Source organism: Molossus molossus, unplaced genomic scaffold (genome assembly GCF_014108415.1).
Source record: "Molossus molossus isolate mMolMol1 unplaced genomic scaffold, mMolMol1.p scaffold_m16_p_2, whole genome shotgun sequence".
Lineage (NCBI taxonomy): Eukaryota > Metazoa > Chordata > Mammalia > Chiroptera > Molossidae > Molossus > Molossus molossus.
The window spans coordinates 136,168,363-136,196,323 of record NW_023425355.1 but is presented as its reverse complement, the minus strand read 5'-3'; the positions used below and the strand labels follow the sequence as shown (position 1 = coordinate 136,196,323).

The 27,961-nt window shown below is 36.2% G+C and overlaps 1 protein-coding gene across 1 annotated transcript in view; it reads right to left on the bottom strand.

Annotated features, from left to right (window-relative positions):
* SCML2 (Scm polycomb group protein like 2) overlaps positions 1-19,288 on the bottom strand; it is a 75,370-nt gene extending 56,082 nt beyond the window's left edge. The window contains exons 1-5 of the mRNA XM_036271058.1: positions 19,246-19,288; positions 15,800-15,865; positions 11,120-11,190; positions 9,790-10,024; positions 7,441-7,529 (exon numbers count right to left, since the gene is read on the bottom strand). Of these exons, the coding sequence (XP_036126951.1) occupies positions 7,441-7,529; positions 9,790-10,024; positions 11,120-11,190; positions 15,800-15,865; positions 19,246-19,267 (483 nt within the window). The 5' untranslated portion in view covers positions 19,268-19,288. The remainder of the gene's footprint in view (positions 1-7,440; positions 7,530-9,789; positions 10,025-11,119; positions 11,191-15,799; positions 15,866-19,245) is intronic.
* Between the last annotated feature and the right edge of the window lie 8,673 nt (positions 19,289-27,961).

The following is a 27,961-nucleotide window of genomic DNA, read 5'->3' as shown; positions in this document are numbered from 1 at the left end:
ACATAAGGATCCCAGGAATTTAAACTGTCATATGACAGAGTAAGATAAGACTTTCTGTAGCAAAGCAAACTAAATTCAAATGGCAAAACATTCTTCTGCTATTTATTTTCTGAAGATTTTCATACTGTTTATTAATTCTTCTAAATTTCATGAATTTACTTTTCAAATTTACTTACATCAGTATACCCATACAAACGTTAACAGAAACTCTGCAAGAAAACAAAGCTTTATTTTTTAATTGAATTTGAGAGAGGAAGGGAGAGGGGGAGAGAGAAACACCGATGTGAGAGCAAACATCAATTGGCTGCCTTTGCATGCCCCTCACCAGGAATCCAGCCCGCAACTGGGACATGTGCCCTGACCAGGACTCAAACCAGCAACCTTCTGGTGCACAGGACAACGTGCAACCAACTGAGCCATACTGGCCAGGGCACAAATCTTTATTTGGGGGGCGGGGGGAACTGCTATTTTTGTATAACACAGTAAATGAAAGTGCTTTATCTCAAAATAAGGTACCTCCAGATTTAGATAGTTGGCAAAATGGTTCCCTCTGCTGTCCACAAAAGGTAATGATATTTATATCATTATATCAAAGCATATATCAAAAGATATATCATGTACTATATCAAAGCACATTTAATTGTTTTTAAAGAATGTGCTTTGTTGACATCAATTCCTAAGTGACTTCCTAAACATAAAAATATAATTTGCAAAAGCAATAGTAAAATAAGGGATCATTGTCTTTTCTTTTACTGAAAAAAAAAAAAGATTCTGTTCAAGAAGGTATTTAGTAAAGAATGCTCTTTGAACTTCCTTCCTCGCTTACTCACAATATGGTTCTCCTTAAAGGATATTTCTTCCCAAATCCCACCAACTCTAAAGCCAATCTCAGCGTTACATGTATTATCTCTATGCTTAGAATATTCTTACCCTTATAACCTCAGGATTCATTCTCTTCCTTTCTTCAGATTTTCACTCAAACGGCACCTTCTCAGCAAGACCTTCCTGACTAACTTATCTAAAATCTCACCCTCCCTTATCCTTAGCATACATAACTATGAAACATGATATATACATACTTTATACATTTAGCATGGTTTATTCTACATTTCCCCAACTAGAAGTTAAGCTTCATAAGGGCAGGAGGTTTTTTTTTTTATTCTTTTGTTTACAGCTTTATTCCCAGAGTCTATCTCTGATCATAAACACCTATCCTTAACTTCTACTTCCTTACTTTTAATCAATTACTTCTTTGACCTGAAGAATTCTAGTCCTTTAACCTTCATTTATTCATTTACACATATTTACTAACTACTACATGCCACACATTACTGAAGGTTTTTGATATATATTAACTGACAAAACCCCATCCTTGTAGTAATCACAAACTAGTAAAGAGAAAGATGAGAAACATGATAAAATAAGTAAAATATATTCTATGTTAGAAATAAGTACTATGCAAAAGAAGAGAGTAGAGAAGAGAAAGGGAGAGCCAAAGAACATTGTAGGGGAGGGGTTGTGCGATTTAAATAGGGTAATCAGGACAACCACCATACAGAAGCTGATATTAAAGAGAAAACTGAAAGAGACGATTATTAACCATGAAGTTATCTAGAAGAAGAGTGTTCCAGGCAGAGAGAGCAGCCAAGGCCCAAAGCAGATGTGTCTAAAATGTTCGAAAACAAAGAAGCAAGTATGGCTAAAATGTAGTATGCAAGTATGAAAGTAGTAGGAAATGAGGTCAGAGAAAGAATTAAGGGTCATATCATGTAGAGCTGTGGAGGCCACCATAAGGACTCTGGCTTAACTTGGAAATGGAGAGTCCCTGGAGGATTTTGAGCAAAGGACTGATATAATCTTACCTTTGTTTTCAAAGGAATAGTCTGGTTGCTGTGTTGACTATAGACTGTAAGGTTATAAATAGAGAGACCACTGAGGAGTCTACAGCAGTAATCCATGTGAGAGATAAAGGTAGCTTGTACCAGTCTGATAGCAATGGAGATGGTAAGAAGTGGTTGGATTTTGAATATATTTTGATGGTAGAGCCAAATGATTTCCTTATGGACTGGATATAGTATGTGAAAGAAATAATCACCACGGTTTCTGGCTCAAGGAAGGAACTAGGATAGTTGCCACTCCCTGAAATGGGAAAGGCTTCAAGAGGGGCAATTTGACATGTCTATTTGACATCCAAGTGGGAATGTTGAGTAGGTAGGCTGGATATACAAGTCTGAGTTGGGGGCAAAAGGTCTGGATTGGAAACACAAACTTGAAAGTCATCTGCATATAAACTGTATTTAAAGACAGGAGTTAGATGAGAGCACCAAGAAACTAATCAAGATCAGTTTCTCAACCTTGGTACTTGGGGCCAGAACAGTCTGCTGTGGGGGCTGTTCTATGCATTGTAGGATGTTTAGCAGCATCCCTGGTCTCTTCCCATTAGATGTAGGTAGCACTCATACACACAGTTATAACAACCAAAATTGTCCCAAGATATTGCCAATGTCCCTTGAGGGCAAAGTGCTCCCCTTCCCAGTTGAGAACCACTGATATAGATAAAGAAGAGGAACAAACACTAACATTCTATCATACTTTTTCAATTCCAGGTTACAGAGCATCATGTCATTACTTTCTTATCAGTACCCAAAACCAACTATCCCCTTGTGCTTGTTCTGTTATCTCCAAATCTTAGTTCAATATCATAATCCACTTTACCTTATATACTTAGTTTCTGAGCACTGCTGGAGAAAAGTCTCACATGCTTATTACACATAGTGCCACACATATTTAGTCTTCATCTTTAGTTGAACCCTACAAAATACTGTCATGTGTCCCTAGGCTGTTACCTCTTGCATTCCATACAGAAGCTATTCCAAACCTTTACCATTCACCTTAAGGCTAATAATGTATCCTCATTATATATTTATTATTTTATTTGTTAACTGACATTCCCCCCAACCAGAGAATAAGCTCTCCACCTCAGTGTTAGAACACAGTAGACATTTGGTTTATATATGAATCCTCCCCTCTAGCCTTTGTCAGTTTCCTATTTCACAGAGTAATAAACTGAGGCCACCAGCAATGAGCTCTATCAATATTCTACCCACACAATTACAAATTTAACTATATCTATGGACACTGTTCTTGCTAATGTAACTGATAAAATTCCTACCCACCAAATAGTAAAGAATCAGCTTTCCCCTTAACTGACCTTTATTAAGTACCTAGTATGAATACTTATACATTATATAAGTGAGTGGGTATTTCTCAGAGTTCTAACATGGACACTCCTCTCTTCTTCTTTATATTCTGAACTAGCTCATTCATTCATACTCAAGGCTTCTATCACTACCATTTAAACTAAAAACTCCCAAATCTACATACCCAAGCAAAACCTTGTTTCTAAATTCTAAACACTTTACTTCCAACAGTTTGGTGGTAGTCATCCTTCCTCAAATTTCTCAGAGGCACCCTAAAATGTGCAAAACAAAAACTCACCTTCTCCCTCTATATGTATTCATCTTTCTGTACTTTCCAACCTTTCTTCATTCATTTAACAAATATGTATGTACTAGGACCAATGACAGGCACTGAGACTACAGAGACATGTTAACTGTTCAAAGGGAACTCAGTCTAAGAAGGCAGAGACAGTGAAAATAATGATATAACCCAATACCTACAAAGATTGAGATACGCACAAAGTGCTACAGAAGAATAAAAATGGAAAGGGGGGACCCTGGCCGGTTTGGCTCAGTGATTAGAGCATCGGCCTGTGGTCCAGAGAGACCTGGGTTCGATTCCCGCTAAGGGCATGTACCTCGGTTGCAGTTTGTCCCCGGCCCTGGTTGGGTAGTGCAGGTGGCAGCCACTCGATGTGTCTCTTTCACCTCAATGTTTCTCTCTCTCTCTCTCTCTCTTCTCCTCTCTCTCCCTCCCACTCTATCTGAACAAAAAATGGAAAAAAATGTCCTCGGGTGAGGATTAAAAAAAAAAAAAACGAAAAGGGGGAATTAGGGAAGGTATCTTGAAGGATCTAATACCTTATTTGAACCTTAAAAAAAAAAGGAGTTAATCAGATAACTGGCTTTGAAAAGAAACATGGTATCAGGAGGCTATTACAAGCAATTTAGAGTGTAAAATTCAAAGCAAGAAGTGGCAGCCATAAACCAGACCATACGGTACCTTAAAGGCCATGTTAACAAACTTCATCCTGAGTGCAACTAGGAACTTCAAAAGAGTTTCAAGCAGGGGAATGATGTGGTAAGGCTTCTGTGTAGGGTATTTCTAGCAGTTGTGTGGAAAGGTGAAGATCAGAGGCAGTTATATAACAGTCCAGGCAAGAGGAAAGTTTGTACAAGGGGCAACGGTGGTAAGGTTAGAAAGAAGAGACACAACAAAGAAATAATTAGGAAACTAAGTGGGTGGGCCTTTATAATTATTTGGCTATCCAGAAGCCAGGGCCAAAGAAAAGTGAGGATTTAAAACAGCTTCTGGCCAAGTTTCAAACATGGCTGAAAAGAGCACCCACAAATCAGTAAGAGTAAGAAAAGAAATCCAATAGAAAAACAGGAAAAGGTAATAGGCAATTCACAGAAGAATAAAAGGCCATTAAACACATTTTAAAAATTTCAGTGGTAATCAGTTCAATGAAAATTATAACAAAGGGACACCATCCCTATCCCCAACTCCCAAAATAAGATTAACACAATTTTAAACGATTTATCATATACAATGTTAGTGAATAAGTGGGAATACAAACATATCCATACACCAGTAGTGGAGCTTAGCTTAGAACACCCTTTTGGAATGCAATTTGACAGTAAACATCAACACTTAAAGCATACATTCCTGTTGAACCAGCAATTCTACTTCTTTTTTAATTTTTTTTCATTATTGAATTTTAGAGAGAGAGAGATAGAAGCATCGATGAGACAGAACATTGATTAGCCGACTCCTGCACGGCCCCCTCAGGGATCGGGCTCACAATCTGGGCATGTGTCCTGAGAACTGAACTGGCGACCTCTTGGTGCATGGGTCAATGCTCAACCACTGAGCCACATTTCTAAGAATGTAGCTCTGTACAAGAATGCTCACTGTAGATGATTTAAACAAGAATATGGGAAGCACCTAAACATCTATCCACAGATTACCTGAAGTATATATGAAATGAAATGGAAAGATTTCCAAAATATACATAATTTAGGGGAAAAACTAAATCACAGAACAATGTATACAATATATTCTAATTTATGTTAAAAAATAAAAGTCCACATATGTTTGTGAATGCACAGAAAAGGTCTGGAAGAACACAAATAAAACTTCAATTTGGAAAGAAGAGTAGAATAGAGGAATGAACGGAATAAAGGGATACTCATTTTTCACTCCAGCCAAATGTATAGTTTGATTTTTTTGCCCCCACAGAAACGGGAACTATTTTTATAATTTTAAAAATAAAAAAACAATGCATATGACACATGGCTTATGACTAGCTGATAAAACAATCTGATAAGTAAAATAGATTCAGTGGCTTTTCTAAAGCCACAGCCCAAGCTAATAGGTGTTTAATAAAAACTACTGTTAAACATCTCCTGTAATTAACTATTCTCCCATGTGCTTTACACATTGCCCAAAGGACTTGCATTTGCCTGTGTTCCTTGCTCATAGGTCAGCCCACTTTTAGCATTCATGCTGCTCAAAGCTGCACTCAAAGAATGGTTTTGTTGTTGTGGCAATGCAGGAGTCATATTTCTTTAAAGAACGGTTTACTGATTTTTAGAGAGAGAGAAACGTCAATGTGAGAAAGGAACATTGATCATCTGCCTCTTGCATGCCAAAACCCAGGCACGTACCCTTGACCAGGAATCAAAACAGCAACCTCCAGTGCACGGGATGACAATTAACTAAGCCACACTGGCCAGGGCACAGAAGTCATATTAATTGATGTGTCACATCCTTATGTCCTTAATCTTCTTCAAAAGTTGTTTAAAACTACAATCAATGTTATCATTCCTGATGTCAATAGTTGTAATAAAATTTAAGTGACTGAGAAAACAATTAGGACAACAGGTGAGAAAGAAATATTTTTGACCCATAATTTAACTAAAACTTGGCTTTTATTGTTTCTTAACATAGTGTACTCTTTTCAACAATTTCTCAAGAGCATAAATTATTTTTGGAATTTTCCCTTTGTTATATAACAAGTATTTCCTTATAACAAATTCTTTCTGATGACTGTTTTTAACATTCTTTTACTTCTGAAACCAATCTCTCCGAGTAACCTTCAAGTGGTTTTTTTGGCCCATCATCATTTTCTCCAATATCAAAGGGATGACTAACATAGCTAAGTGAGAGGAAGCTTCACTTCTAAAGGTAAATAAAAAATACCAATGAACATCTGCTTCCAGTAGAGTACCCCTTTCATATCTAAGGTCAAGAGAGAGGGTACTAATTCATTTTGACTAGTGAATAATTATAACTGAACTTTATTTATTTATTTTTTTGGTAGATCCTCACCTGAGGATATTTTTCCATTGATTTTTAGAGAGTAAAAGGGGGTGGGGGGAGGTGGGGAGAGAGAAAGAGAAACACTGATGCCAGACATTTGATGTGCTGCTTCCCCCACACGCCCCAACAGAGGCGAGGGATAGAACCTGCAACCCAGGCACATGCCCCTGACTGGGAATTGAACCCAAGACCCTTCAGTGCATGTCAAATGCTCTAACCATTGAGAAACACAGGCCAGGGCTAATTGAGGGGTTTTTTTTGTTGTTGTTGTTTTTCATGACTTGCTGTTATGGGCTGAACTGTGTGCTCCCATCTACAAGTCAAAGAGAAAGGCCTCAAAAAAACCAAGCCTGATGACACCTTGACCTCAAACTTTACACAGCTTTGAAAAAATAAATTTCTGTTGTTTAAGCTGCTGTTATGGGCTTACTGTGTCCTCCCAAAATTCATAAATTGAAGAAGCCCTAACCCCTAATATGACTATTTAGGGATAAGGCCTTTAAGAAGGTAATTAAGGTTAAGTGAGGTCATAAGGGTGGGGCCCTAATCCAATAGAAATGTTGTCATTATTAGGAGAAATCAGAGATTCCTCTCCCTCTGTGCATGTACAGAGAAGAGGCCATGTGAATACACAACAAAAAAGGCAGCTATCTGTAAGCTGAGGAGAGAGGCCTCACCAGACACCAACCTTGATGGCACTTTAATCTTGCACTACTGGACTCCAGAACTGTGAAAAAATTATTTTCTTTTGCTTAAGCCACCAGGTCTGTGGTATTTTGTTATGACAGCCCTAGCAAATCAATACACTTGCCAATCCAGTAATTTAAAACGCATTTTTGCTTCTTCATGTTAGAGAAGACAAAGTATTTAAATGCCCAATTAAACCAATAAAACTACAGCCCAGCTGATGGAAGCTCTTTATAAATTCTTTCTTACCTCCTTGAAGAATGTTGCAGGTGCCAGTTCAGATCCATCCAGTGTTCGCAAAAGGAACATTGGCCAGGATGATGAATTCATCTGGTACCCTATTTTAAAAATTAAATTAGATATCATGAAAATGTCTCCCTATGATATTACAGCAAGTTGGTATTAAAAATAGCTTTCACGTACTATTCTCCAGAGAATGACTTTCTTATCCAGGAACTCAGGAAATGGGCAAGAGGAACAGTTGCACTCTCCAATCAGTGCTACCATGCCCACTATATTATCTGGCAACAATGCTACAGGGCAGGTAGAAACTCTCATTTTAAAGACGCCACTAGCTAGAGTTCACCAACATACACATATATGTTGGGAATGGGCCATAACACTCAGGTGATCCAAACCGGAACCCAGGAGAGCTTCCATTTCCCACCAACAACCACATAAGCAGGACAAAGACTGCAAAATACTTCCAGACCTTCTTTTTCCCCTGCCTCCCTTCCACTTTCTCTAAAATTCAATGGAAAAAATATTGTGTGAGGATTAACCAAAAAATAATAATAATAATAATCTATGATGTTAAGAAGTCTGGGCAGCGGTTATCTTTGGGAAGATGGTGGTATGACTGGCGTGGGGCTTCTAGGATGCTAATAGTCTATTTCTTGATTTAGGTGGTGATTATACAGGTGTGTTCATTTATAAGATGTATACCTATGATTTGTACACTTTTCTGTTTGCATGTTAAAATTTTTAAAAATCCTTTAAATAATAAACTCTAAGGTTTAAATAAATAAACCTATTTTTAAAAGAAAAACTAAACAAGTCGTTTTATATTAAAATGGAAACCAAACTATTCAAAAGCACCTAATGAGCAAATTGGCCGAAATTGTGTATTTTTATATGTACTGTGAAAACATACATTAATCAGCGTGTATTATTATATATTTTATATTTTTAGTTAATAAAATAAACTCTAAAAGTAATTTGAAAAGTACTTGAAATGCTGGCAATCACAATAGCTAAATTTCCTTCAAACAAAATTTTTAAAAAATATTATCATATTATTAAATGAGAAAATCCAAACAGGAAAGCACTAAGCCTCAGGTTTACACTTACATCTCATACAAAATTCTGTATGATTTCTGAAATGTTATAAAGTAAACAACAAAAAACATGAATGATATGAAAAGAAGGCAAAAAGCAGAAAACACACATACCCTTAAACATCTCCTTGGAATAACACATCTCTGATTAGTTTTTCAAAATATTTTAAGCCAAATTAGTAATAATTAACAATTAGAGCAAGAACAGTATAAAAAGATATCACTAAAAATTATTAATATATTACATTTTGATTCTCATAATTTTTCACTAGATTTTTAAAAATCAATTTTCTCATTGTGCTTTACAATAGGGAATCTTCATTTTAAGCACTGTAAAGAAACAAATAAAAAACAAAACCCGCCCTGGTTGGTGTGGTTCAGTTGGTTGAATGTCACCTTGTGCACCGAAAGGTCCCCAGTTCGATTCCCCGTCAAGGCACATATCTAGGTTTCTGGTGTGTATAGAAGCAACCAATCGATGTTGCTATCTCACGTTGATGTTTCTCTCTCTCCCTCCCTCTCTCTCTAAAATCAACAAAAACCCATTTTTTAAAAACCCACCATTCACTCAGAATGCAGAAATGATAAACAAAAGCATTTATTTTCTATAGAATATCATGGTACACCTAAGTAATAAAGAAAAATTTTGCCCAAAATTAGAGTCACACACTTTTTACCTTTTACAAACTTGGTCAAAATGGAGAGCTTTTGTGCTTAAAAACCTTTGCCAGTAAATTCCATCCATCTCCTCCTTTTCAATAACCTAAAGGTACTGACTCCTACCTGTCTCACTGGGATTTCTTCCCATTACAGATGGAATGGAATTCCCAAATTTGCATTTGGAACCTGAATGTGGAATCCCCTATGCTCACCCCCATACCAAAAATGCTGAAGGGCTCAGTGGACAATATTGAGAGGAAGTGACTTGCATCAAATGCTACAAACTATTCCCCCAGAAGGGTTTCTGAACCTGCATGTGTAATCTAGAAGAGCGGTTTTTGACATTTCAAGTTTGAAGACAGCATGAGTCCTTCCCTGGAGTGGGAAACCTTTAGCACACATAAACCAAATGTGTACTTAGTGAAACTCTCTAACATATGGTACTGATGAGTTCCTTTCTCATACATTCTCCACAGTAACCACCTGACCATCCATTTGCAAGAATGCCCAGGAGAACAGATTTTTAAATGGCCATTACAATTATTTCTATTGAATATTACATTAGTAAGAATATGTTCTTTTAAAAACTATTTATCCTTACCCAGCGGAGGCTGAAGTAAGTCTCCTTGCTGTTCACATGTCCCAACAGGCTGTATGTCTGCAGAATCGACAAGTCTCCAGAAATCATTTTTATTATCACTACCATCAAGGCGTAAACGTAACCTGGCACCAGTAACTCTGATGATCGTAGCAATACATGTTGAAGTCGTATTGCGAGGGTCACGGGCTTCCAATTTCATACCAACTTTAAATTCATTAGTTGGTGGAATCTTGGACTACACACATACACACAAATACAATTTTGTTAAAATGCATCAACTACAAGAAAAACAAATGGTCAGTTATATTACCAGAATACTTGAGGAGCGTTTTAAGTAACAACCACAGCAGATGGTGAGCTAAGTTAAGAACCATAAGGGTCAAGAAAGGGATCTTCAAACCCTCTCCTTTGGCTTGACATGCAGCATTAAAACACTGCCAACTGCTGGTTTTACTCATTTGCCCACTTCCAGGCAACCCAAACACAGTCTCTAAAATGTAAACTGAGTGACTTTCTAAAATAAGAATCTGATTAGGCCACTCCCCTTGAAATAAATCAACTGGTAGCTCACTACTGCTTAAGATAAAAGCTCAGGCCCTGGCCAGTTTGGCTCAGCGGTTAGAGCATCAGCCCGCAGATCAGAGTCCCAGGTTTGATTCCGGCCAAGGGCACATACCTTGGTTGCAGTTAGTCCCCAGTACCCGGCCCCAGTTGGGGTCATGTGGGAGGCAACCAATCAATGTCTCTCTCTCACATCAAAGTTTCTTTCTCTCTCTCTCTCTCTCTCTCTTCCTCTCTCCCTCCCTCCCACTCTATCTGAAGTTAAATAGAAAAATATCCTCGGGTGAGGATTAAAATAAAGCTCTGTACAATTTAAAAGCCCCCACACCTGTAACCTCATTCCTACACTATCGCCTCTACCCACTTTGTGCTCCCACCACGCCATGCCATCCCCACACTCAGGTTCTTTTACATCCATGTGTCTTTGTTTTGGATGTTTTCTCAACCTGGAATATTCTTCCTCTCATTCCAACCATCTCAAATAGTACCTCTTCTGTGAGCCCTCCCAATACAGAGTTATCGCACTCCTTATAGTTAATTATTTAGATGTCTGTCTTTCCCTCCAGGTGGACAATCATAAGGGCTTAGCATACCTAACACTGAGGAAATTCTTAAGGAATGAATGCAAAGAGACCATCTGGCTCTTAAATGGCACTACCACAATCCCACCATCTCCTCACACCACCTGAGCCTAAAAATCACATAGACACCCTTCAACAAGTTAATAGTTTACATTAACATATTCAATAGCTACAGAATTTTGGCATACCTGTTTGAAAAATTCTGCAGGAGCACTTAAAGATCCAGTCTCTTGCAAGTAACTGTCCCAATGGAAATCATCTGGAAATAAATATACAACATAGTTTTTTTTTTTTTAATATATACAGTATTTGTACTAACTTTCAAGAATAAAATGGGTTTTAGTTCCTTATCTCTTTAAAAAAATACTTTCTCAGAGCAGATTCAAACTTCCTGATCTACATTTGAATACCAGCATAGAAATAAAAAATAAGACAACTTTCTGATAATAATGTCTCTGGCACAAATTACAAGCCAGATTTTCTCAATGTAATAAGGACTACAGCACAGTGATTCTAAAAATGTGGATTCTAGAAACAACTAAAGGACATTTTACAGAGTAATAGCAAATTGTACTCATCTGTCTCTACTATAAATATACTCAAGATGTGTTTTTAGCATTTCATCCTATTTATGTGATAGTGTTTCTTTGTTTTTCATGAAGAGCAAAGGTGTTTAGGTGTGTGGTCTAACAAAGTTTATGGGAAGAAAAAATCTGAGAACCAGAGTTGTTTCTCAATTGACTAGCTGATCTCCACCCCAGTGTCAAGAATATGATGGCAGAATAAAGCAGTAAACCAGTCATCGGTACAGTCACTGATATGGATTACTTAAAACAATTAACATTTTCTATACACTCTTGCTGTCACTTTCCTCTCTCTTAGTCTTCATGATATATTATAATGCTAGAGGAAAAGGTCAGAAAGCAGTACTCTGCCTGGCTTGAACAGTTCAATTTACTGTGCCAGTCACATGCAAAGACACTGAGAAAATGACTTGATAGCTGTATTAAAGGTACTATTAATTCATACTCAGTTTAATTCTCATCCACCATGAGGTTTTTCCATACTCTCATTTAATTTCCTCCCTATAAAAACATTGGTTTTGACATTTTCCCTTCCTGGGGGAATTTAAATTACTAACCTCTTATATATCCTTTAAAGGATTTAACACACTGAAACACACATACAAACAAAGTGCTGATAAATGTTTAACAACCAGCTTTTTGGAAAATACAAACAAACAAAAAGCCTACTGGTAGTATTTGCAGATTTCTAGAATATAAATATTACCACCATAGCTGATTTCAAGGTGCCAAAGTGAAGTCACTAACCACAAAGTTGGAAAGAGAGGTACACAAATGGCTCTCCCAAGCTGGTGTGAACCAGCTTTGGCATATCATGAATACATGCATGTGCATTTATACATACATGTGCAAATATTATGTGTCATACATAACACTGTACACCTTGTTTTTTAACTTAAAAATAAATCTAAGAGATTGTTCTATTAAAAACAATAATGTGTTTAAGCCCGCTTCAGATGATGTAAAGTGAGTGCTACCACACAGAATGTCAGGCTCTGCTTCTTTAGTGCTATGTGACCCTGAGCAAGTCATTTAATTTTCTTAGCCTCAGTTCCTTCTCCTATAAAATGGGGAATTTAAAAAATATGGTACAAGATATTATTCTGAGAATCAAGTGAAGTAGCATATATAAGTCACTCAATAAACAGTATATAATGCCTGGCCAATGTAGCTCAGTAGATTGATTGTCGTCCCATGGACTGAGAGGTCCCGGTTGGATTTCTAGTCAGGGCACATGCCTGGGTTGCGGACTCGATCCCCAGTAGGGGAAGTGCTGAAGGCAGCCAATCGATGTTTCTCTCTCCCACAGATGTTTCTATCTCTCTCTTCCTTCCTCTCTCTCTAAAAATAATCAATAAAAACATTATTTAAAAAATAAATAGCCATGGCCGATTTGGCTCAGAGATTAGAGCATCGGCCCATGGACCAGAGAGTCCCAGGTTCAGTTCCCGCTAAGGGCACATACCTTGGTTGCAGTTTGTCCCCCGCCCTGGTTGGGGTCGTGTGGGTGGCAACCAGTGAATGAGTCTCTCTAACATTGATGTTTCTCTCTCTCCCTCGCACTCTATCTGAAGATAAATACAAAAATGTCCTCTGGTGAAGATAAAAAATAAATTAAATAAATAAATAAATAGTATATTATAATAAAACTAAATGTCATAGTTATGCCAAAATTTATAAATGCTGAATAGCTTTTTCAAAAGTGAAAACCGAGATCAATGGTTCCAAAATTAAACTAACCAGAATATTTCAGTGACCTCCTAAGCACTGACACAACAATCAGGAGACCCAAGATTCTAACTGAAGCTCTACCAACATATGGTCTTGGAGAACATTAAAAAAAAAAAAAAAGGGACAAAACAAAACATGGCCGGGCCAGTGTGGCTCAGTTAGTTGAGCATCGTTCCATGCACCAAGAGGTCACCAGTTCAATTCCCAGTCAGGGCACATGCCTGGGTTTCGGGTTTGATCCTAATAGGGAGTGTGCAGGAGGCAGACAATCAATGTTTCTTTCTCATCAATGTTTCTCTTTCTCTCTCCCTCTCCCTTCCCCTCTCTCTAAGAAAAAAAATCAATAAAACATATTTTTTAAAAACATGAACTGGGTGGTGGGGGGGATATGGCTAGGATGTCATTAAGGAATTAACATCCCAGGAAGAAAAGAGTGTAAGTTGAAAATAATGACTGGGAACTAATATACCTCAAAGAACTCTTCTATAAACTGGTTACATTTGTAAAATTTTTCAATGACATTTGCAAACACTTAATCCACCTCTCTAACACAAATTTTTAATACTCTATGACCATTTGTGTCTGAATGGGCTTTAATTTAAGCTAGCAAATCCTCTACACTGGTGCACTGTATAATATGATCATTTTCTATTATATCACTAGCTAATGACCATATATAGGATTTAATCATTGGAACTCTATTTTCTTTCTATTCATAATGCAAAAATTTTAGTTTGGAGAACTGTTCATCTTGGTTGCCCGTGTACTAAGACTCTACTAATAACATAGGGGAAACACACATAGGTACTGGAGATACGGCAGTTAATAAAATAGACAAAAGTCATGGCTCTCTTGGAGCTTACCTTCTAACAGTCACTCACTGGTTTCTAAAATAAGATGTTAAGATCAGGGCCCTAAGAAACATCTGCAGATGTCTATCAATTTGATTAAGTAACCTCATTTTTTAAATAAAAATTTTGAGAACTTTGAAAAGTTACTAGTTCCAACCTTCAAGAGTATATTTTTTAAATTTCCTTTTTATGAAATTTTCAGAATAGGCAAATATATAGAGACAAAAAGTAGGTAAGTGGTTGCCTAGAGCTGGGAGGGGAGAGGCATTGGGAGGAAACGGAGAGTAATTGCTAAATGGTTACAGGATTTCTTTTTAGGGTGATAAAATGTTCTAAAATTGATTGTGGTGATGTCTGCACAACTCTGTAAATATACTGAGAACCACTGAATTGTATACTTTAAATGGATGAATTGTATGTATGTGAATTATGTCTCAACAAAACCATTATATTTTTTAAAACAGATGGACAGGAATGTGTAGGGATGAGAAAGAACATTCTAACCTAATGGCCTCCATTTTCTTGGAGGGTTTTAGAGGTTGGAGGGAAGAGCTGAAGGACAAATAAGGGCAATGGGAAAAATAAGGAAGGCCCAGTATTGACAGAGAATGATTCAATGAGGATTACCTCTATAGGCAATCTTCCTGTGGATATGAAAGTCATATATGAACTACTACAAGAGTGGGGCTGGCAGGTCAGGTACAATAGAAAGACAAAGGAAAGGGCAAGAGGTTTGCTGAAAATCTCTGATAAACACAATAAGTTTGCTATTATTTTTATTCAGCCTTTTGTGTGCATATGACTTATTTTCTCATTTTTCTTAAGAGCAGGCGCTACAAGTCAGATGTACCTCCTGAGTCTTTGATGCGGTGCTATACACATGCTGTTTACCATAAGAAATTAATTCAGTGTTAATAAATAAAATTAAAATTTACTGAACATGTATAATATACCTAGGAATTATATTAGGTGCTTTACATTCATTTTTAAAATTTAAATCACAAGAATCCCATGAGGTAAGTAGTAGTATCATTGTGCTACAGAGAAGAAAAAATATAAAAACTATTTAGTAATTTGCCCAAGGTCATGAGGCCAATAAAGAATGGGGTCAGCCCTAACTGGGTGGCTCAGTTGGTTGGAGCACCATCCCATACACCAAGAGGTCTTGGTTCAATTGCCGGTCAGCGTACAAATCTAGGTTGTGGTTTGGATCCCCAGTCAGGGTACATACAGAAGGCAACTGATCGATTGATGTTTCTCTCTCTCACTTCCTTTCTCTCTCTAAAATCAATAAACATATCCTCAGGTGAGGATTTTAAAAATGAGGCCAGGATTCTAGAACATGTCTGTCTTTTGACCTTCAAAACGACTTTCACATTGACTCCAACATTAGAATGTTTTTTTTAATTAAATAATCAAGTTATTTTAAATTAGTAATACATGGTAATTAATAACTAGATATCTTTAATTTGGTAATATTTGCATTGAAATGCATTGTTATCTTTTTACTTAATCTCATACCAATTTATCTCTAAGTATAACCAAAGTAAATTTTTCAAAATAAAAAACAATTTTTGACCTTTCTTATTGTTTAGATTTTATATTTACAGTTTGCTGTACAGAGACTATATAAAAAGCAGTAAGAGTTCATATCAACACTGAGTGAGGAAAATATGTTGTATTGAACTACTTTAAAACCTACCACCTTGCACAGATGTGCCTGACTGAGTAGTTTTCTCCTGATTCTCCTTCTTGACATTCATTGAATCTAAAAAAGAAGAAAACAGTAAACAATGCCAGAAGACCACAGCAACAGTCTGAAAGAGCACTCAGAAAAACTACAAACTAAAATTATTTCCTAATAGGAACCAGTTCTAACTTTATAATTAATAGTCTCACTTTTTGCATAAGACTTTACTTCCTAACATACTATGTACCTTATAATTTGCTCATTTATTTTGTTCATTGTATGTCTCACTCAAATATAACCTCCAAAAGGGCAGGACTTTATTTTATTTTGTCTGTTTTGTTCACTGCTGTATTCTCACTGCCTAGAACAGGACCTGGCATTGCAATAACATCCTCAAGGATTTGCTAAATGAATGAATGAATAAACCAAAACAAGCTGAGCTGATTGATAAAATATTCAAATTAACGTGCCTCAGAAATAAAATAGATGTTTTTGAGAGTTTAAACCATAACAAGGAGCCTGGCCAGTGTGGCTCAGTGGATTGAGCTTCGTCCCATGGACTGAGAGGTCCCAGTCTGATTCCTAGTCAGGGCATATGCCCTGGTTTGGGGCTCAATCCCCAACAGGGGGCGGGCAGGAGGCAGCTAATAGCTCTCTCACACATCAATGTTTCTATCTCTCTCTCCCATCCAAGTACTAACCAGGCCTGACCCTGCTGAGCTTCCAAGATCAGATGAGATGGGACACGTTCAGGGTGGTATGGCTGTAGACTTATCTCTCTCTCTAAAAAATCAGCAAGGACTATTTTAAAAAAATAACAAGGAATCTAGAATATAATTCAATGGACTAGGCAAAGTCTGTGCCAAGCTGAGGAGCTCGAACAGTGCTTGAACTTGTTACTTCACCAAATCTATTATTTCATCCACATATATTACAATATGTACCTTTTAAAGATACATAATTTTTTTCTCTTTTCTTTTTTTCCTCTATTTTTTATTTTTATTTATTTTTTAATTTAATTATTTTATTTTTGTTACAGATGTTTCTCCTTTTCCCCCCACTGATACCCCTCCCTACCCTACATAATTTTTTAAAAAAATTAATCATTATACTGTTATGCTGAAAAATTAGGCATAATTCCTTAACATCATCAAATAAGCAGTCAGTGTTCATATTTCCCCAATTGTCTTAATTATTTTAAGGGTGTCTGTTTGAATCAGGACATGAATAAAGTCCATACATAGCAATAGTTGTTATGTCTCTTAAGTCTTTTGATCTATAGGCTCCTTTTTTTTCTTTGTCTCCTTTCCCATAGCAATATTTTGCTGATGATACCAGTTTAGTTTTCCAACCTGGATTCTGCTGACTACTTCTTCATTGCACCAATTCTGCTGGTCCTTAAAACTTCTCTAAACTGGTATTGGTATTTTTATGAAGAGCTTAATCAGATTCAGATTTTGCTTTTTTGGGGGGGTGGGGAGGCAGAAGATGACTTCATACGTGGTGTGTGTACTTCTCACAGGCTCCTAATTAATATCTAGTTCTTTCTCTTTTTTTTTTTTTTTTTGTGATATGACCAGCCTTGGACGGCTATTGCCTAGATCCATTAGTTCACTAGTGATTGCAAAATGGAGGTATTCTAATTTTATCATCCTGTATTTAGTAGTCAGAAAAATTCTATAGAGAGAAACCTCCCTCTTCAACCATTCAGTTACCCTGAGGTACAGATCATATAGAGAAATCACAATCAATGCTTTCTTTTTACTTTCTAGTTTTCAAAATGAGTTGGATCCCTAGCATTCTCCACAAATGACCAATAATTTTTCTTTTTTAGGATCATTATGAACTCAAAGATTTAACCATACTTGATGTGTTTCCATCTACTGCTGTTTTACCCTTATTGATGCGTGAACCATCAAGTGACAAGCTTCTTAAAGAAGGACCTAAGAGTGATGCCAGGTGTACCATTTACGGTAACAGATCTACTTTCTGCTTATAGCTGAATAACCTTCAAGATACATGAACACTTGAGGGGAATATATGGGAGGCTTTCTATTTAAATTAATTTGGCTAGTAAAAAGAAACTATATTTTTATATTTACTAAATAGTTCTCCAAAAGATTTTCTAATAGGAAAGAAAGTAAAACTGTAAAGGTATGGTTCCTGCTCTAGAGAAGCTAAAACTCTAGTTACAGAGACTACGCTAAACTAATACATTTGATAAAATTGTGACCAGCAGAGGATAGCATTCAGCATTCAGTCTGAGAAAAGGTCATGAGAGACACAGGACTTAAATTGGTTCTTGAAGGAAAAACAAAATTTAGGATGGCAAAGGGGTGAAATATGTATTATGGGAAAGAAAATACAACACAAAACAGAGTGCAAATGAGTGTGACATATTCATATGATAGTGAGCAGCCTTCTTATTACTGCAAGTAAGGATGGAGTATTTTTTAATCACTCATATTACAGTTAGATGATTTGGATTCTGAATTTGGCATTGTCACAGACCATTGTATAACCTGTTCACTTAACCTCCCTGAGTGTCAGTTTTCTCATTTCTAAAACTAGGAAGGGAAGACAAAACTACCTTTAATAGCACTTCAGTTCTAAAATTCCAATTCTAAGCACTTAACATCTCCCATAACATTTATTTATTTATTTATTTTTATTCCCAATGTCAGTATTTCAACATTTATTTTTTTAAGTTTTACTGTATTTATTTATTTTGTAATTTATTTTTGTTACAGATGTTTCTCCTTTTTCGCCCACTGATTCTCCCTCCCCCTCCCTCCCTGCCCCGTCCCCAGCTTTGTTGTCCACATCCATTGTTCATGCATACATACAAGTTCTGTGGTTTATCTCTCCCCCACCACCCCCTCTTCTGGGGATCGTCACTCTGTACCCCACTTCCACATCTCTGGGACTACCCCATTCCTCAGACTGTTATGTTCATTATATTCCACAAATAAGTGAGATCATATGATACTTGCCTTTCTCTGCTTGGCTTGTTTCACTTAGGATAATACTTTCCAGGTCCCTCCATGTCGTTTCAAAGGATAAGAGATCTTTCTTACAGCTGTGTAGTACTCCATTGTGTATATGTACCACAGCTTTTTTATCCATTCGTTTATTTTTAAAAAGGCTTTTACAAAACGTCAGTCTACAAGAAGATACTCATTCCAAATGAATAACAAAGAGTATTATCATGTCCCACCAGTGTGGCTCAGCGGTTGAACATCAACCCATGCACCAAGAGGATGCTGATTCAATTCCCAGTCAGGACACATGCCTAGGTTGTGGGCCCAATCCCCAGTGGGGGGCATGTGGGAAGCGGCCAATCGATGTTCTTGCTCATTGATGTTTCTATCTCTCTTTCTCTCTCTCTCTCTAAAATCAATAAAGGCAAAAAAAATTTTTTTTAGAAGTATTATCATTTTTAGATAAGTAAATTTTACCTCCACTCGCAGTTCGCCCCATGGTATCCCTTTCTGGTGTTCTTTCCTACAAAGAGAAAAATCAATTAATGCCTCTTTTCAGTGCATTCCGAAAGGGTAGTATTATTAGAAACTGGCTATAGATTTAGATCATTTTAATATCTTTCCCTTGAAGAAAAATTATACATCTTAGTAGTTGCTAAGGGCTGGGGGAATAGGGACAGTGGAGTGACTGCTAATGGGTATGGGTAAGGTTATGGAAATGTTCTGGAATTAGATAGTGGTGATGGATGCACAACATTGTGAATACACTAAAAAACACTAAATTGTGTATTTTAAAAGGGTGAATTTTATGGTTAAATGAATTTTAAGAAGCGGATGGTAAGTTGATAGAGTTGGGATTCAAACTGAGGCCTACCCCAAAAGCCCATGTATATGCATTTTACTGAGAAGTAAAAGAATCATGACTGTGTTGGTGAAACCTGTAAGAACTGCAAAAGTCAAGTCTAACAAAACAATTACTTGTTAGAAGGTCTGTGTATTTCAGAACCACTAATTCATCCATTAATCCAAACTTTTCCTGCATGTCCTGGTTATGACAGTTACTTTACAACAAAGATAAACAATACACTGTCCTTATCCTCCAACAGCTCCACCTAGTCAGAAATAAGCATGTGAACTAAACACAATGTAAGCGCTATAAAAGAGGTATGTACACTGAAATACTTAATACGGCATAAGGATATCTACCTCCAATCACTCTGTGTGCCTGTAGTCAGAACATGATGTGTTATAATGGAGGATAATCTGTTATTTAAAAGAAGCCTATGGAGAATACACCATTAAGCCACCCAAAATACCTTCTACGCTTCTGATTCAACAGACTTACACTCAACCATCACCTCCCCTAAACTTGTTCCTTCTGACATTTTTGTTTCTCTTCCTAACACCAGTACTTTTCCAGCTATTTGGCCTTAAAACTGTAGACATGACTAAATGTGTAAGGTTCTCTTCTTTCACTCACACATTCAATTAGTGGCCAATATACACTTTCATTTCCCTTTCCCTTGCCACTACCTAGTTTATACCCTATTAGCTCCCTCCTGGTCTAATACCCTAGCCCCTTAACTCATCTCAACACACGGTCTTTCCCCACCTCAACCTACCCAATACATAATGTCAGGTAGAGTCTAAGTTGTTCTCTGTCCAAATCACCTTCCTGCTTCAATAATTTCATTGACTACTGACCTGAACAAAAAAATCTTCCGTGGGACATATTTAAGGCCCCTCACAATTTCAAAGCCACCTGAGATCTACCACCTTTAGCTATCCTGTATTCTATCTGCATGAGATACCTTTCTTGTGCTTCTTGAAATCCTATATAACCTTTAAGGCCTAACATAAATACAACCTCCTTCTTGAAGCCTTTCTTGTTTCTCTCTACATCACTACCATCTATTTCCAGGTGTTCGTCATTTGTTTAACAAATATTTACAAAATTCTTATTATGTGCTTGGTGCTGTGTGGACAGAAGGTACACAGTCTACTAAAAAAGAGCTAGAAATTAAATCGAAAAACATTTTAACAAGTAATCACCAAACAAAGCAGAATAAAATGCAGACTTTATTAAAAGAGGTAAAAAGTGGTGCTCTGCGGGAAGACAGAAGGTACAATTAACAGGAAATGGGCAGGAAATTAACAGAAAATAAGGCTTCTCAAAGGAAGTACTACTTGAACTGGACCTTTATTTTATTTTATTTTATTTTGTGTTATAGAATAGTCATTTATTAGCACTAACAGTCTTTTGGTAGAGACTTTAGGGTTTTCTATATATAAGATCCTGTCATCTACAGAGACAATTTAACTTCTTCCTTTCTGATCTGGATGTGTTTTTATTTCTTTTTGTTGCCCAATTACTCTGGCTAGGTCTTCTAGCACAATGTTGAATAGAAGTGGTGCGAGTGGGCATCCTTATCTTGTTCCTGATCTCAAAGGAAAAGATTTCAGCTTTTCACCATTGAGTATTATGTTAGTTGTGGGTTTGTTGTATATGGTCATTATTATGTTGAGGTACATTCTTTATCTAATTTATTGAGAAATTTTAATCATAAAAAATGTTTAATTTTTTTCAAATGCTTTTTCTGCATCTATTGAGATCATATTTTTTCTTTACATTTTTAAATTTATTTATTTTTGCTACAGATATTTCTTTTTCCCCCTAGACACCGTTCTTCTGATTCAGCCCCACCCCCACCCCCAGTACTGTTGTCTATGTCCATTGGTTATCCACACATGCATATAAGTTCTTTGGTTTACCTCATTGCTCTCCCCTGCCCCCCTCCTCTGAGGGCTGTCAGTCTGAACCGTACTCCTTTCTATGTCTCTGGGTCTATTTTCTTTAACTGGACTTTTAAGGATAAGCATTTCAATGAGCAGAGAAGACAGAAAGAAGAATTTCAGGATGAAGACACAAAGTGGTCAGAAATTAAAAAGAAACCCCTGCTTCTTGTACTTGATTATGAAATGTTGGAGTTGTTCAATCAGGTTCATTCTGAGCTCTCATTCCCTCTACAGTCTCTAAGGACCCATAGCTTTAGGAGCCACCCATACACAGATGACTCACAAAGCATTACCTCCCCTTCCCAGACCTCTCTTCTGAAAGCCAGGCTGGAATCTTCTATTGGAATGAATATTCAATACAACCACTAGAACACTGTCAAATAAGGACTATAGCCTAGTGGCTGAAAAAAAAAAGACAAAGTAAAATACAGAGAGGGGCTGAATCCAAACAGATAGTAAAGAGACATACGCTGCAATCAAGGAAGGGAATAAAGGCACTTACCAACTCTAATCAGAGAGCAAAGACTGTGAGCTACAATCAATAAGTTTTGAGTTACATTAAAACAAGTCCCATTACTGTACAAAGGGGTTCAGTCCAAAAAACTTGAGGGATGGGTCACTCATAGAAGGTATACCTATGTTCCTATGTTCTGTTTTCAAATCTCTAACCCATAAGTGAATTCTTAACCTCAACTAGTATCGATTTTTCCCTTTAGTTGAATGATACCATAATCCTAGAAGGTGAAGATGTATATATAGAGATGATCAAAAGGAAATATTTGAAAAATCGTAAATCTTTGAAGGCCTTAATAAATAAATCCATGTACCAAGATCACAATTTGGAAGATTTCTTATACTATATGTGTAAATAAAGCACTAACCATAAAAGAAAATATTGATAAACTATATTTAATCATAATTAAATTTTCTGTTTATCCAAAGGCACTATTAATCAAGCCAAGTGGTACTGGCAAAAGGGTAAACATATAAATCAATGGACAAAACAGAGTCCTGAAAAATAATCCATCATATATATGGTCAATAGGTTTTCAACAAAAGTGCCACAGTAATATCAATGAAGAGAGAACAGTTATGCTTTTTTCCAATAAATGGTGCTGGAACATATACAAATAATAAAAATAAAAACAACAACAACAACACCACTTACCTCACAAGTTATTACAAAAAAAAATGACCTTTAAATAGATCATAAATCTAAATAAAAAGCCTAAAATTATAAAATTTCTAGAGGAGAACATAGAGACCTTGTAACTTTGAATTAGGCAATGATTTTTTAGATATTACACAAAAAGTACAATGCTTAAAAGAAAAATTGATAAATTGGATTTCATCAAACTAACAAGTGCTCTTCAAATGACACTAAGAAAATAAAAAGATAAAAACACATATCTGATTTTTTAAAATCTATATCCAGAATATACAAAGAACTCTTATAACTCAAATTCTTTTTTTAATCCTCATCCAAGGATATTTTTTCACTTATTTTCAGACAGTGTGGGAGGAAGGGGGAGGGGGGGAGGGAGGGAGGGAGGGAGAGAGAGAGAGAGAGAGAGAGAGAGAGAGAGAGAGAGAGAGAAACATTGATGTGAGAGAGACTGGTTGCCTCCTGCACAACCCTGACCAGGGGCAGGGACCAAACCGCAACCAAGGCATGTGCCCTTGACTGGAATTGAACCTGCGACTCCCAGGCCCACGGGCCGCACTCTAAACACTGAGCCAAACTGACCAGGGCTATAACTCAATTTTTTTAAAAGGCAAACAACCCAATAAAAACATAATTGGCAAAAGATTTCAACAATCACTTTGCTAAAGATACACAAATGGCCAATGGGCAGGGAGAAATATGCTCAACATCATTAGTATTTAGGGAAGCACAAATTAAAACCACAATGTGTCATGGGTCTATGCCCACAAAAATAAAAAAGGCAAGGCCTCTGCCCTGAGAGCTCCCCTGCAGAACTTCCTAGGCTGTGTGTCCAGCCAACATTTCTACCCAACCGCAGTTTTAACCTGCCTGTGTTCCCACATGTGCTAAGCCATGCCCAGCCATGTGCATTTGTTTACTCATGGTGATTGGTGAATGTACCCATTTACTAGACCTATTCAGTATAAATTTATAAAATTACTTTAATATATACAGAATACTTTTCTGTGAAATTAAACTTTTCATACATACTTAATTTTAATTACACAAACGTGTCTATATAAGTAAAAACAGGTAAACTAATTTGTCAATTTTTTAACATACACATTCAGAAAACCTACTTTATTATATAATGGACTTCTGGTTTTAAGGGACAACCCCCTCACCTGAATTAGTCCGTCATATTGAAGTTTTACTATACTGAAAATAGATTTTGGCCCCTTGTGAACCAAAAAAAGCCTTTGTGGACTCAGAATAACTAGAATGAGCTTTTTCTTCTTTTTTACACATTCATCACCCCCCGAAAAATTAGAATACAGTTAAGTAAAAGAGGAAAAATCATCTATAATCCCACGATCAAGCAAAAATACCTGCTGTTAACCATCCGGTGTATATCCTTTCAGTTTTGAAAAATCGCATATGTAAATCCACATATAATACACATTTGAACCACTCTTAAATGTGTATTTTCCAAATTCCATATATCATAACCTTCAAATGAAATTCTGCCTAGATTATAAATTCATCAAGTCAATATTTTTAGCTAAAATGAAAATTGGACAATAATAAATGTCTTTTAAAAATTTGTGCAAAGCTAATCCCCAGAAAAAACTGTAGAAAAAGTTTAACTTTACTCTCAGTATACCTTAAACTGCTTCAGCACTTTAAGAAAGACTCGAACAAAACCCCTAAAATAGTGCTCAATGTTACATGGCATAGAAAAATTTGGTGAGAAAAAAAATTTAAAGCTTTGTTTTGTTTTTACCACCATAAAGGAAAGTTGCTTCACTAAATGCATATAAGGAGCAACTTCACTGCATTAAAAAAAAAAAAAAACACTCAAGTATAAATAAGCCCCCTAAAAAAGGTATTAGGTTAGCACTATTTTATAATGTCTGACATTTAAATTTCCTTTACCAAAAGATCAGTTACACTAAATCTACCCAGGCTTTGACCAAGCATAGATAACTGGGATCTTTTACAAAACCATTTGTTTTGCCAATTGTATCTTGTCATAGATTCTTAAATCTTAGCTCTTACACTAAGAGATCAAAAAGTGCTTTGAAAAGTCTTGCATTGTTTTAAACCATTTTCTCAATATAATTAAACAGTAAATTAATGGTGAAATTATTAAGCCTAAAAACTCTCATTGCGCTTATCTGATTCTAGAGAAAATTCTAGTTATTTTTGTTTGTTTGTTTGTTTTTTTAAAGACAGTTTTAAAGGACTATTTAGCAAATTAATGAATCTATAATTCTAAGATTACAGAATCCTCCCATCATTTGTTTGTCTGGTGTTTTTGTTTTTGTTTTGAAGATAAGGTAATATACCTTGAATCTCTAATTAAAGAGTCAATAAGGGTGACAAGGACAGGAACTAAACAAGTTTGACAAGCAAGAAATCTCCCAAGGCCCTTTGAATTTCAAACATTATAAAATAGATGGAATTGGAGCATCTCAACCTGAGAGAATATAAAAATAAACTAAACACAGATGTTGAACTGAAAAAAAAAAAATTGTTCCCACACCAACAGCAAGGTTTGCTGCCATATTTCTCAGACAGAAGTCCATAGGTGGGAATAATGTCCAAACTTAAACATCCATTTTTAGATTTATTCACTGAACCTCCCTTTTGGCAGATATTAAAATCCACATATTCGAAAGAGTAAAGTGACATTAAATTGAGATAACATCAATTTTTATTGGTGTAGAAAAGACTCTTAACTATATTATATATTTACCTGAATAATCTTTTCCTGATGACCACTACAATTTTGGTAATAAATATGATAACACTCATTATACAAAGAGTTGTTGTGATACCTCACTTTCTGCTATCTGGCCTCTATCTTCCCCCTTTTCTCCTATAACTGCTTCCAAGGCTTCAATTACCTTCCAGACATCAAACTCCATTCCAGTGTTTCAGTCATTCTCCTTGACACTTCAGGAGCCTTCTGTGATAGGTCACCCCTCATTCCTGACACCTCTCCTCTTTGAGCCTCAGTCACGTGTTATTCCCTGGTTGTCCTACCTCTATTACCCCTCTGTGTCTACTTTCTCCTTCTGTCCTAGTCATTGATCCTCCCTAGTCACTCAGTCTGTTCCTCTAGAGTCTAGAAATTCTAGAGTCTAGAGTCTCATTCCGTTCCATGGCTGATGTGGATGACTCCTATATCAGCATCTCCAGTCTCAATCTCTCTCCAAAAATTTCTAGTCTAGCCAACTGAACATCAGTTTGAATGTCTCACAACCATCTCAAACACTACATATTTTTAAAAATCTAACTCTTCTGTCCTCCAAAATGTGCTCCTCTTCCTTTGCTTCCTGTTTTAATAGACACTATGAACTCCCACTCTTTCTGAATTAGAAGTCACCTTTGATTTCCCTCCTCCTTTATCCAGTATCTTACCAGTTACCAAGTTATGTTGATTCTTGATAATCAGAAAGCTGGTAGTGAAAGAAAAATGATTCAAACCTAGGTTTGTCAGACACCAAAAGACAGGGTTCCAATACACTGTACATGCTTTGAAAGGGAGAAGCAAAAAGACACCCCATGTACCCTGGACAGAATGGATCCATGAGGACAGGAGAAAATAAAGATTACAGGTTCCTGGGGTCTAATGACGGTGGTGTTGGCAGTGGTAATAACAACTACTAAGAGGTGCCATTATTGAGCTCTTTCTAAATGTCTACCATACTAGGGCCTTTTAATACATTTTTCTTATCTGAAGCCTATTACAAGCCTGTTATTAATTGGTACTATTATTAATGTCCATTTGAAAGTTAAGGATACTGAGGAGCAAAGACCTGTACAAGATCACTCAACTACATTTGAACCTAGGTCCAGGAATGCTTAACCATTATGCTAAAATTGATTCTGTTGTATTTGTATACATGCCTTATCTCTCCTGCTAGACTATGAACCTTTAGGGACAGTATCAAGTCTGGTTCATCTTTGTATTTCTCGTGTCTATCCAGTGTCCATCACATAATAGGGCCTGCAAAATGTTTGCTAAACAAGTAAATAAAATCTGCTGTGCTACAGACTATTTATACCTAAATTACATATTACCAGAACATTGTTGTTTTGAAATATTTGGTGAAATTTTTCTTTTGGCTGTCGTTGTCTTCCATGTTTCTTTTTCTAGTATCTGATCTGCTGTCTTAATTTACACACAACTCCAGGTCAATAGGCCAAGGAGAAAATTCTTTGAGATCTGAGACAGTCCCTCACTCCCCACATCTCTTTCTTTTCCAACATTTGCCAGAACTTTATGTTTTTATTCTGAAATTGATTTCTGGGATGTTTGAGGTATCAAAAAGATAGACCCCAACATAAATGGTATTACAGGTGATTTTTTTTTCAGGGAGAAGAACTAGAAATATATGTTATACCACAATTCAGTTTATAAATTCTAATTACAAGACAGTTGGAACCAAAGTATGTGCTTAAACCAATAGTCAAACAAAACAAAAAGGAAAAGACACAGTCCCTACACAAAAAAGAATATACCTACAAAAATACTTCATTCTCTCCCCTTGAACATATCAATAATATAAAAAGTTTCAAGCTAAGTAAGAGAAGTTCATAAATATGTTTGCTGGTAGTTTTAAAGAAAATGTTGGAATAAGTGATAGAAATTATAATACACACATATAACTCACCAGAGACTATAAATAAAATAGCACAAGTCAATTTTTTTTTTCTTTTTTAGTCCACCTCATTATACAGACACTGCTTTCAAACTTGAATAACAAACAAAAAAACTCTTTATTAACCAGTCACTGTGCAAAAGGATGACAGAGAAGTTTGAGTTAACTGCATAAAACAACACCTTTAAGTTTTTCATTTTGACTGGAAAATAGTTTATTTTGGTTTGAAACTTTGGTTTCAAGAGTACTTCACATTTATACCTAAATGCAAAAGCATGTTGATTTAATTTAAGTACATTATAGCTATATATTTTCCTTTTACAAAAAGAAGCTGACTCTTTTAACTAAAATGTTGCTTCTGGTAGTGGTGATTATCCTAACACAGTAGAAAAAGTGTGTATATCCATTGTACAGCCATATATAACTTGTTAAATTGGATATGATTAATCAATTTAAGATTTCACAAGTATGTACTCAATCCACTCAAGTAAATAATCAAATTTTCCATTTTCTGATATATGTATAAACATAATTAGAAAAAAATTAAATTTTAATGTTGTGATTACCTTTAAAAATAAAT